The sequence below is a fragment of the Moschus berezovskii genome, chromosome 10 (genome assembly GCF_049115385.1).
Source record: "Moschus berezovskii isolate FMDL1 chromosome 10, NW_MosBer_1.0, whole genome shotgun sequence".
In the NCBI taxonomy this organism is placed as follows: domain Eukaryota; kingdom Metazoa; phylum Chordata; class Mammalia; order Artiodactyla; family Moschidae; genus Moschus; species Moschus berezovskii.
Window position 1 is genome coordinate 50,235,171 of NC_142469.1, and position 12,973 is coordinate 50,248,143.

The window sequence follows — 12,973 nt, forward strand, 5'->3', positions numbered from 1 at the left end:
CAGTCGTGTCCGACTCTCCGCGACCCCATGAATCACAGCACGCCAGGCCTCCCTGTCCATCACCAACTCCCGGAGTTCACTCAAACTCATGTCCACAGAGTCGGTGATGCCATCCAGCCATCTCATTCTCCGTCGTCCCCTTCTCCTCCCGCCCCCAACCTTTCCCAGCATCAGAGTCTTTTCCAGTGAGTCAACTCGTCTCATGAGGTGGCCAAAGTATTGGAGTTTCAGCTTTAGCATCAGTCCCTCCAATGAACATCCAGGATTGATCTCCTTTAGAATGGACTGGTTGGATCTCCTTGCAGTATAAGGGACTCTCAAGAGTCTTCTCCAACACCACAGTTCAAAAGCATCGATTCTTCGGCGATCAGCTTTCTTCACAGTCCAACTCTCACATCCATACATGACCACGGGAAAAACCATTGCCTTGACTAGACGGACCTTGGTCGGCAAAGTAATGTCTCTGCTTTTTAATATACTATCAAGGTTGGTCATAACTTTCCTTCCAAGGAGCAAGCGTCTTTTAATTTCATGGCTGCAATCAGCATCTGCAGTGATTTTGGAGCCCAAAAAAACAAAGTCTGACACTGTTTCCACTGTTTTTCCATCTATTTCCCATGAAGTGATGGGACCAGATGCCATGATCTTTGTTTTCTGAATGTTGAGCTTCAAGCCAACCTTTTCACTCTCCTCTTTCACTTTCATCAAGAGGCTTTTGAGTTCCTCTTCACTTTCTGCCATAAGGGTAGTGTCATCTGCCTATACATTAATGTATGAATACTTATAAAAGTTTTATGGCCTATGGTATTGCAGTCATATTAATAACAGAGTGTTGGAAACATTGTTTCATCTTTTAAAAAACCACTTACTTGTGATAATAGACTGACAGGCAGTTTCTCCAGCTATGACACAAGAGAGGCATACTACACGGTAATGTAATTCTTTGAAAGCAAAGTTAAAAAATGGTAAGAAAACTAACACATTATTAATATTATTTTAAATATTACCTTATGCCTATGTAAGGATAGACTACTACCTGCAATATTTTATGAATTTATGACATACTTTTTAATTTTTTAAAATATTTTTAGGCTATATGGTTCATCTGGGAGTTTTTCCAAAATACAAATATCCCCAATTTTTTCCAGTATGTTTACTGAAAACATTCACATGTAAGTGGACCAGTGCAGTGCACAACCATGTCATTCAGGGGTCAATGTAGTTCCTCCATTCTCAGCTAACGTACAATAGCAATAGCACCAGGGTAACATATCACAGTTCCCTGTATTTGCACAGTTATTTCTGGCTATTCTACCCTATTCCATTTTTCTATCCCTGTTCATATACCATACCATCTCACTTTGTTGCTGTTCAGTCACTCAATCGTGTTCAACTCTGTGACCCCATGGACTGCAGCATGCCAGGCCTTACTGTTCTTCATCATCTCCCGGAGCTTGCTCAAACTCGTGTCCACTGAGTGGTGATGCCATCCAACCATCTCACTCTCTGCTGCCCTCTTTTCCATCTGCCTTCAGTCTTTCCCAGCATCAGGGTCTTTTCTAATGAATCGGCTCTTCATATCAGGTGGTCAAAGTATTGGAGCTTCAGCTTCAGCATCAGTGTTGTCAATGAATATTCAGGATTGGTTTCCTTAGGATGGACTGGTTTGATCTTCTTTCAGTCCAAGGGATTCTCAAGAGTCTTCTTCAACACCACAGTTCAAAAGCATCAATTCTTCAGTGCTCAGCGTTCTTTTATGGTCCAACTCTCACATCCATACAAGACTACTAGAAAAATCATAGCTTTGAGTATGTGGACCTTTGTTGGCAACGTGATGTCTCTGCTTTTTAACATGCTGTCTAGGTCTGTCATAGCTTTTCTTCCAAAGAGAAAGCATCTTTTAATTTCATGTCTGCAGTTACCATCTGCAGTGATTTTGAAGCCCAAGAAAATAAAGTCCGTCACTGTTTCCATTTTCTCCCCATCCATTTGCCATGAAGTGATTGGGACCAGATGCCCCAGTCTTAGTTTTTTGAATGTTGAGTTTTAACCCAGCTTTTTCACGTTCCTCTTTCACTTTCATCAAGAAGCTCTTTAGTTCCTCTTCGCTTTTTGCCATAAGGGTGGTGTCATCTGCTTATCTGAGGTTATTGATATTTCTCCCAGCAATCTTGTTTCAAGCGTGTGTTTCATCCAGCCAGGCATTTCACATGATGTACTCTGCATATAAGTTAAATAAGCAGGGTGACGATGTACATCCTTGACGTACTCCTTTCCCAATTTGGAACCAGTCTGTTCCATGTTCAGTTCTAACTATTGCTTCTTGGCCTGCATTCAGACTTCTCAGCAGACAGGTAAGGTGGTCTGGTATTGCCAACTCTAAGAATTTTCCAGTTTGTTGTGATTCACACAAAGACTATAGCGTAGTCAATGAAGCAGAAGTAAATGGTTTTCTGGAATTCTCTTGCTTTTTTGATGATCCAATGGATGTTGGCAATTTGATCTCTTCATCTTTTGCATTTTCTAAATCCAGATTGAACATCTGGAAGTTATTGGTTCATGTACTGTTGAAGCCTAGCTTGGAGAATTTTGATCATTTCTTTGCTATCCTATGAGATGAGAGCAATTGTGTAGTAGTTTGAACATTCTTTGGCACTGCCCTTCTTTGGGATTGGAATGAAAACTGACCTTTTCCAGTCCTGTGGCCAGTGCTGAGTTTTCCAAATTTGCTGGCATATTGAGTGCAGCACTTGAACAGCATCATCTTTAAAGACTTGAAATAACTCAGCTGGAATTCCATCAGTTCCACTAGCTTTGTCCATAGTGATGCTTCCTAAGACCCACTTAACTTCGCACTCCAGGATGTCTGGCTCTAGATGAGTGACCACACCATCATGGTTATCCAGGTCATTAAGGCCTTTTTTGTATAGTTCTTCTGTGTATTCTTGCCACCTCTTCTTAATATCTTCTGCTTCTATTAAGTCCTTACCATTTCTATCCTTTATTTTGCCCATCTTTGCATGAAATGTTCCCTTGGAATCCCTAATTTTCTTGAAGAGATCTCTAATTTTCCCCAATTCTATTGCTTTCTCTATTTCTTTGCATTGTTCACTTAGGAAGGCTTTCTTATCTCTCCTTGCTATTCTTTGGAACTCTGAATTCCAAAGATGGATATATCTGTCTTCTCTTCTTTTCTTAGCTATTTGAAGGCCTCCTCAGACAACCGTTTTGCCTTTTTGCATTTCTTTTTCTTGGGGATGGTTTTGATCACTGCCTTTGTTACAAACCTCTGTCCACAGTTCTTCAAGCACTCTTGTTTATCTGATCTAATCCCTTGAATCTATTTGTCACGTCCACTGTATAATTATAAGGGATTTTATTTAGGTCATACTTGAATGGCCTAATGGTTTTCCCTACTTTTTCAATTTAAGTCTGAATTTGCCAATAAGAAATTCATGATCTGAGCCACAGTCAGCATCTGATCCTGTTTTTGCTGACTGTATAGTTTCTCCATCTTCAGTTGCAAAGAATATAATCAATCTGATTTTGGTATTGACCATCTCACTTACTATAGCTTTATATCAGTTTTTGATAGGAAAAGCCCTCCTCACTTCCTCAGAAGTGTTTTGACATTTCTTACCTTTTTCACTCTTCTCTATAAACTATAAAATCAGCTTGTCAAGTTCCAAGATATAAATAAGTATTGAGATTTTAACTACAGTTGCACTGTATCTACAAATCAACATGAAGAAAGTTGACATCTTTTCAATATTGAATGTAGCAAGCCATGAACATGAGATATTTCCCTATTTATTTAGGTTTTCTGTCCTGTCTTTTAGGGAAGTATTCTAATTTTCTATGGTCCAAATTTACACATATCTTTTCAGATTTATTCCCAGCTACTTTATACTTTCTGTTGCTAGTGTGAGTCTTGCTTTTTAAAAAAAAAATTTTTTTTTTATTTATTTGGCTGTGTTGTGTCTTAGTTGTGGTGCAAGGGTCCAGTTGCTCTGCAGCATGTGGGTGTCAATTCCTTCACCAGGGATCAAACCCGCATCCCCCATATTGCAAGGCAGATTCCCAACCACTGGACCACCAGGGAAATGCCCCAGTGTGAGTCTTTTTAAAACTGATTTTTCCATTTGTTTGTTCATGTATCTAGAGACACAGTTGACTTTGGCACATGGATCATATATCCAGCCAGAGTGAGCAACTCTCTTATTATTTTAAATAATTCCTTGCCAGAATTTTTGTTGTTTAAGTAAACAATTATAGCATTTAAAAAGGACAGTTTTGTTCTGTCTTTTCTAATTCCCTCGTGTAATGCAGAATAGAAGTGGTGATTGTAACATGCTTACCCTTGTTTTGAGATTATACAGGGAATGAGTCTAATGTTTCCATATTTTAAATGATTGTGGTTTGGGGGGTTGGGGTTTTGTTTTTTTTTTTTTATAGTTACCAAAATCTGCTTATGGCCATTCTCTTCTATTCCTACTTTTCCTTGACATTTTTTCATGAATGAGTATGGAACTTTGTTCTCTCAACACATAAAGAGCAAATGGCTTTTCTCCTTTCTATATATTTAATATTTGTCTTTTCTTTCGTATTTTCTACCTCTTTGTCTCTATGTATTACATTCAGTGTCATCTCTTCAAAACTACCTTTCAGTTCATTAACTTTCTCATTTGATATTTAGTCTATGTCTTTTTAATTTCACCAAATCATTTTTCATTTCTGTAAGTTATATTTTATTTTTCCAAATCCAGTTGGTCATTTTAATATTTGCTTACAACTTACTATTCCAGGGATGGCTTTTTTTGTGTGTGTGTGTGGAAGCATTTCATATCTTTGCATTCTATATTATGTATTTGATCTTTCCAACACCTAAAACCCTCAGAGAGTCTAAACATTGCTTATTAATTATTCTTACACTTTAAAAAATGTCCAGGTAGAAAAAAATAATCATGCTAGATACTTCAAAAAGGGAGTTTAATATGAGCAATTTGTTATATAAGTAGGTTGGGCCTGGAAGATTGAAAAAGGAAAGGTGGTGTTACCTAGAGATTAATCACTGTCCTGAGCCACTCTTCTCCTAAGTTTGGCGGAGCAAAGGGTGAAGTGGTGGCAGACCCCATGATGCTACCTACACCAGCCATACCAACACTCACCCTTCCACTCCTCCATAGGAAGCCCACAGCCTGCACTCCTACAGACAGCACAATAGCCTGGAGTCCACAGTGCGCTTGAAACAAACAAGTTTGCTGCTGACCCTTTAGGTGAAGGTTCCCTTCCTCAGATCCAACTGTGCTGTTGCCAGCATCTAGATAAAAAGAGAAAAGTAGTCTCTCCCCTCCTACCTTTTTAGAACCTAGCCAGAACCAGCTGACAAGGGCATTTTAGAAATACAGTTTTCAGACTCATGGCCTCTGGCAATGCAGAGAATTTCAGAGGAGTGTGAAAATGTTCCAGAATGCTAACAGATTAAAGCCAATATTGTTTCCTTGCATGATCTGTGATTGTGAGTTAAACTGTGGTTGGGTTAATCAGTAGAAAACCTCTGGGCCTACATTAGGATGTTGTTGTTAGTTGCCAACTAACTCGGCGCCAAGTCGTGTCTGACTCTTTTGAGACCCCATGGACTGTAGCCTGCCAGGCTCCTCTGTCCATAGGATTTCTCAGGCAAGAACACTGGAGCAGGTTGCCATTTGCTGTTTCCTCTTCCAGGGGATCTTTCCAACCCATGGATCAAACCCGAGTCTCCTGCATTGGCAGGTAGACTCTTACCACTGAGCCACCTTGGAAGCCCCTACATCAGGATGCTTTCCCTCAAAGATGACCCCTTGTAACAGACAACTCAGATATAATTATCGGTTTTGAGGGCAGTCTTCCTGGAGTGTGTACATGGAAACTAAGTTGCACAAATCCAGAGGGTAAGACATACACAGAAGGCAATGTAGATGGTGCCCCTTGGAGGTCTTTATCCTGGTGGCTCTATTGCTTCTCACGCTCCTGATTTCACTTGTTTTTTTTTTTTTTAACATCCAGCCTGTTTGGAGGGAGTGAGCAAAGTTTCCCTAGGAGCCTGGCGATCCATTCACAATTTTTTGTTTAGCAGAAACTATTTAGTCTGCCTTATGGTCCAAGCTAGAAGTCTCCATGTAGTACTTCTATAAAAACAATGAAGTGTTTCCTTTCCCCCTCCTCCCCTCAAGAAAGGAGGAAAACAGTAAGGCCAGCACAGAGTCAGAAATTCTGTTAGCTACCTTTCAATGGGATGTGAGCTATCAGCAAGACAGGGCTTCAAGACCTTAGATTGTTCTAGGGGATGAGGCAACACCTGAACCAGCTGGGTACCAAACTCTTTAGGTTATAGGATCCTGAATCTCCAAAGGTGCAGAGAGTTATGAGCTGAAGACTATGCTTCTCAGCACTAATTCTTTTTAAATATATATATATATTTTTAATTTTTACAATGTTGTGTTGGTTTCTGCCATACAATAACACAAGTATCTATCATATGACCCAGCAACCCCACTTCTGGGCATACACCCTGAAAAAAACATAACAGAAAAAGACACGTGTACCCCAATGTTCATAGCAGCACTGTTTACAATAGCCAGGACATGGAAGCAACTTAGATGTCCATCAACAGATGAATGGATAAAGAAGATGTGGTACATATACACAATGAAATATTACTCAGCCATAAAAAAGGATGAATTTGAGTCAATTCTAGTGAAGGGGATGAACCCAGAGCCTGTTATACAGAGTGAAGTAAGTCAGCATTAATTCTCTATTAGAGGCCATAATACTATGCTGCAGCCTACAATGAACTTGTTAAACTATAAATGTCAAGTAAGACTAGCACAGTGAACTTGAATGTAGATTTAATTCTTCAGAATTAACTAATTTAAGGTCACACCTGTAAGGAGTACCTGAGAGAAGCAGTAGTAAATGGGAAAACAGTCTGGTTGCTACTCAGTAAGCCCCGAGAGGCTCAAAGATGCTGAACAGGGCAGACAACCTCTTGCGGGCAGGTCAGACACACAGCTTATTGTCAGTTAATGATAAAAACACCAGCAGGTCCATTATTACTACTCAAGAGTTGTAAAAGTTCTAAGAAAACTTAAAAAATTTAACATTAATATTCTAAATGCCATATAATGAGGCTCCTTCTGTGAAAGATTCTGTCCAATGCTGGTTTTCCACATGTGTTGCCATGTGTTTATTGTGTCTCCATATTATCTTTTTGTGCCTTTTTTCTTTTTTAACCTTTCTTGATCACATCAGATGTGGGATGCTGTCTCTCCATTCTGCTTTGTCGATCTCATTTTCTTTTCCTCTCTGTTCTTCCCTAATCTCCAATCTCTAATTTTACAGTCAAGAATTTGGAACAGACACATTTTTTGTAATGCATATTCAGTTCAGTTCAGTTCAGTCGCTCATCCGTGTCCGACTCTTTGCGACCCCATGAATCACAACACGCCAGGCCTCCCTGTCCATCACCAACTCCCGGAGTTCACTCAAACTCATGTCCGTCAAGTCGGTGATGCCATCCAGCCATCTCATTCTCTGTCGTCCCCTTCTTCTCCTGCCCCCAATCCCTCCCAGCATCAGAGTCTTTTCCAGTGAGTCAACTCGTCGCATGAGGTAGCCAAAGTATTGGAGTTTCAGCTTTAGCATCAGTCCTTCCAATGAACACCCAGGATTGATCTCCTTTAGAATGGACTGGTTGGATCTCCTTGCAGTCCAAGGGACTCTCAAGAGTCTTCTCCAGCACCACAGTTCAAAAGCATCAATTCTTCAGCGATCAGCTTTCTTCACAGTCCAACTCTCACATCCATACATGACCACTGCAAAAACCATAGCCTTGACTAGACGGACCTTTGTTGACAAAGTAATGTCTCTGCTTTTTAATATGCTATCTAGGTTGGTCATAACTTTCCTTCCAAGGAGTAAGCGTCTTTTAATTTCATGGCTGATTTGCTAAAAGATATTAAGTCCTAAAGTTAAAACAGATTAATAGATCATTTCATATTTCCTTACTTAAATGAAACAAGTTCATTTTACACATAGGGGCCACACCTGATTTTTCTCTTAATAACAGAAGAGGAAAAAAGATTTCTCTCTACTGACTTGGCAACACACCTAACTTGGGAACCTCATTAGAAATGGTATAAATAAATTCCATAAGCTGAAGTGGAAAAATGAATAAAAAATTCATTCTTGATCCACTCTCTCTGCCCCAATTTTTAATCTGGATTTAATTCAGCTCTGTCCTCCCATTCTGGTATTTAATTCAGTTAGGCATGAGGCTGAGAAGGGGAGGAGGGAGCAGAGACTTCGCAGCTGTAATGCCAGACACCTCACATAACCTATTAAACACACAGCTATATCGAAAGAAGGGTATTGGAAGGGAACAGCTACAGTTCCTAAAAAGATCAGATCTATGAATTCAGTAAGAACCTCAGGCCCAGCAATGGACTCTCAGCCAAATCTGTGCTGGTGGATAGTTTGAAAACAGAAGAAAGCTACAGAGAAAGCCCCTTCAGTAGACCGACAGTTACTGTCTCGCCTCCCACTCTCACCTCCATCTGTCCACAAGGTAGGGACAGCACTCTCCAGTAAATGGCAATTTCATTCTTAATTCTAGGGTTAGTTTTGAGGCTCCTACAACTTCACTTGAGTTCCTGATTAGAATTAAAGAATCTCAGAATTCTTTGAAACCAGATGATCCAATTCTCTCCTGTTGTAACTTAAAAATAGTGATGATGTAAGGACTCATTCAAAGCCAGTGAAACAGTTAGTGGCAGGGCCAAGAAGAGAACCTCATTATTATTCTAGGTGTTATTAATATTGCACACTTTATGATGCTTTGTGGAGATTAGATATACACAGGAATATAAGACTTTCATTAAGACTCACACTGGAAAACGTAACATAAATCTTTGGGGGAAAATAGTTGGAAATCACTGACTGCATTTCCATCAGTCAGTAAGTTAGTTACCTGGAAACCAGAGTCAAATTAAAGGATGGGTTATCTGGGCAAACGCCAGAGGCATCAGTCTTAACAGATTCTGAACAGAGAAGCCTGGGAGGCTACTTATTCCCACAGCACAAGGCCTCTGGGGGATGGGACCTCCAGGGAAGCCATCAGCCTCTGATAACTGGAGCTGTAAAGCTTCTTTCTGATAGTTCAGAAAGCAAGGCCAGAACACATATCACTAGCCCAAGGATGAATAAATGTAACTGTTAAAATATCATGGGTTTGAGGTCAAGCATCTAATACCTCCTGCCCTGCCCCCACCCCCAAAATAAAAGATGCTCAATAAACAAACACATTGGCAGAAAAGACATGCCGATAAAAGAACCAGAATGATGAACAAAAAAACCCTAGATGATTTTCAATCCTCCCACCTTTGTCCCTTCTCAACTGGTAAATTTGAGACATGTGTGCTGCTCAATCACATTGGATTCTTTGCGACCCCATGGTCTGTAAGCCTGCCAGGTTCCTCTGTCCATGGGATTTTCCAGGCAAGGATACTGGAGTGGGTTGCCATTTCCTTGTCCAAGGGATCTTTCCAACCCAGGGATTGAACCCGCCTCTTCTGCATTGACAGGCGGGTTCTTTACCACTGAGACACCTGGGGCGCCCAAGGACTCATCAGTTGTTCTACTCACACCTCATAGCTCCTGAATAATCCAGCTGCCCAGTCACACAGCGCTCACCAGGGGTGTTGAGGATACGGGTGGTGTTTCCTTCTTAGTCCTCACGATCCCTTATTACTGCCCTTCCAAGTCCAGGGTCACAGGCGGTGGAAATTAGGTCACGTCAAGAACCTCCGCTCTCAAGGCTGGGGAGGCCAGGTCTCTCTTCGCCGCCCCTACCCAGTCCTAGAACAGGAATTTTCAACTGATGAGAGAGTCGAGTAAGCAAACCCCGTGATTCGTTCGGCTTGAGGGAGGTCCGGCGAGCGCTGCGATGGCGAGGCGGCCAGCAGGGGGACTTCGGGGAGCGCGGGAGGGGCCAGGAGGCGTGGTGGCCCCCGCAGGCGTGATCGCACGTGTGCGGGGCGCGCGGGCCGCGGCCGGCGTGTGGGGCGTGTCCCCGGCCCGCGCGGTCCCTCTGCGGCGCGTGCCGGGCGCCGCGGCCCCGCTGGCGTGGCGGGGACCCTCGGCTCGGGGGGCCAGGCGTGGGCCCGGGCGGCGGCGCGGGCGCGGCCGGTGCTCCTGCAGAGGGAGCTGTGCGCCCGGCCTGGCGCGCGCACGGCGCCGCCCGCTCCCTCTTGCTGCCGCCGCCGCCGCTGGGCCCGCCCGCCGGGGAGGGGCTCCGGGCCTCGCCGACAGCTGCTTCCTGCTTCCCGCACGTCCTCGCCGCCGCGCCGCCGGCCCGGTCCTGAGTCCCGGCCGAGAGCAGCCCGTCGCCGCCGTCGCCTTCCCGGCACCCGCCTCGCCCCGCGGCCCGCTCGCGCCCGCCCCGGAGCCCACGCCGCCCCTGCGCGTCCCCGGCCATGCTGTCCTTCCAGTACCCCGACGTGTACCGCGACGAGACCGCGGTGAGTCCCGGCTGCGCCTGGCGCACGACCCGCCGCCCGCGGCCCTCACCCCCTGCCCTCCCCTCCCCCTCGGCCTTTGTTTGCGAGACCCGGCTGGGGGGCGCCCGGCTCCTCCCGAGGCGCGGGGGCCCCGGTGGCCGTCACCCTCCGCCCGCCGGACCACTGCCCAAGATCATCGGGGTCAAGGGCGAACATTCAGGTGGGCACGGGCGTCTTAAGAGAGTGGGAAGACAGAACGTGTCACTGCATTTTTGCCTGGAGGAGGCTCTTGCTTAAATATGGTGGTAGGGGAAAGTGGATGTGTGTAGATGATGTCCAATTATCAGACAAAAGCAAACTTTTTCAACTCACCGATTAAAAATACTTAGAGTTGAAGTTCATTCATTCGATTTTTAAAACGTGTGTGGCGCGCTTCCCCCTGCCGGGTGCTGGCGGCGGGCGCGCTGGGGATGCAGGGCGGAGATAGAGTCCGTGGAAGGTGGGGCAGGGCCCCGTGGTGTGACAGTGCTGATCCGCGTGTTCCTAAACCAGAGCAGAGTCGGCGGGGGCCAGAGGAGGCCTTACAAGAGGAGACGGTGGCCTTTTGCAGAATGAAGTTTGCCTAGTGCCGGACTTAGCCACCATTTCCCTCAGTTTGTAGATAACCTCAGAGTCACTGTGGAGATCCTGTGGGTGGAATTCTGGGCAGACACCTTTTTTTTTCTTTTTTTGCGTGTAAAAATTAGTTTGGCTTCTTAAGAACTGGAGTAAATCCAAATGTTGTGGGCATAATTCTCATAGGAATAGCCAAATTCCTCAGATGACTTAAAATAGAGTTGGAATAAAAAGATTTTTGTATAATGCAGTTCTAGTTTTTTTCTGCTTGCTTTGACCCGATTTGTGCCTTAAGTCTGTACTTTAAAGCCCTTCTCATTTTGGGGTAAAGGGTTCTGGGCTTTTAGAGCGAAGGATGTAAGGGTTGTTTTAAATTAAGACTTTCAAATGGTACTAATGCATTCATGGTTTCTTTGACCTGTGGCCATCTGGTAACCATGTTTTCTCTGTCTGTTCAGCTGCTTGCTTATTAAATTTACTCGCCCAAGAAGCCCTATCCCTGTGGTTCAAGAGTTGTTTCCTTTGTACAACAGGAGTAAGTAACGTGATCCAGCGGGAATGGAAAGGGGACAGACCAAGTAAGGAGACCTGAGTGCTAGGTGTGGCTTTGTCACTCCCTTCCTGGATATCCAGCCCTTTGGCAGATCCCTTGCCTGTTACAGGCCTTCTCTTCCCTGAATGAACTATTAGGACTGGCTTGGCTAACAACAGCGCTTACTTGCTTCTGTAGTAAGAGTATCAATCGTTCGTTCACTCAGGTTGATGCCCTGGCCCTGCAGTTTGCCGGATGTGAGTAATAGGAAGGCATAAATATCTCGGTTTGGTTCTTGAGGTTCTTTGACTTTTCAGGAGAGATGAAATTGTAACATTTGATAAGTACTGTTTTAGATTTAGTTTATTTAAATGGGGGAGGGGGGCTTCTTGAGTCGCTTTTCACTTTCGGGGTTACCAAAACCCTGCAGTTCACCTAATCTGTGTTTAACAGTTCTTGAAAGAGTTAAGTGAGGATTTTATGAAGATGTCAGAAAGATTATGAACAATTAAAAGAATATACCGTGGAATTTAATGCTCTCCAGTTCTTTTGCATCAGAGTCGTGATCAGCCTCAAGGCTGAGGAAATGTAGCGCTTGATCCAGCCTGGATCCTGCTCTGTAGATCACACAGGTTACTCATTCCAGCCCTGACAGCCTGTGGGCAGTGTCTTTTTCCTGTGACAGAGTCCTGATAACTAACGCAGACTTGACTTATGCATTTACTCAAATTGTAGCCTTGATTTCTAGGATGGGTATATTTCTTTCCAGCAGGTGCTAGCCATTGCTGTAGCTCTCTGTCTCTCTCCCTCGAGCGTCTTCCAGCCACACACTGAGCAGTCTCCTGCTGAACTGTGGGGTTGGAGCTTGCAATCCCATTGGACGGATTTCTGCATTAGCTAGCAGATTTTTGGAAACCATGCTGTTCCAGTGTGATACTGTGGCCCTCAGGGGATTCAGGCCTGCAGCGGTAGGGTGAGTGGAAAACAGAGGAGAATGGCATTAATTTGCTTCAGGAGGTGAAGACAGTATGAGAATTGAGGCTGGAAGTTGGTCAGTTGGTTCAGGTTGAAAGGACATTCCTGGTCATGTGACTTAAAGTCATAGTTATGTAGGGCTGGACAGTCATGGAATTGCATTTGTTTGGGGATGGCAGGAAGGCCATTGTGACCAGAACATCTGTGGTGTAAGCTTGGATGGCGGCTGGAAAGGGAAGATAAAATGGGGCCAGGTTTGATGGCTCTGCCTGCTGTGTGTGCAAATATGCACTTGGTCCCAGAGGCAGCAGGCAAA

At 44.1% G+C, this 12,973-nt stretch overlaps 1 protein-coding gene across 1 annotated transcript in view; it reads left to right on the forward strand.

Annotated features, from left to right (window-relative positions):
• Positions 1-10,368: 10,368 nt before the first annotated feature.
• Positions 10,369-12,973, forward strand: part of PREP (prolyl endopeptidase) — a 140,557-nt gene continuing 137,952 nt past the window's right edge. The window contains exon 1 of the mRNA XM_055432926.2: positions 10,369-10,556. Coding sequence (XP_055288901.1) covers positions 10,512-10,556 — 45 coding nt within the window. The 5' untranslated portion in view covers positions 10,369-10,511. The remainder of the gene's footprint in view (positions 10,557-12,973) is intronic.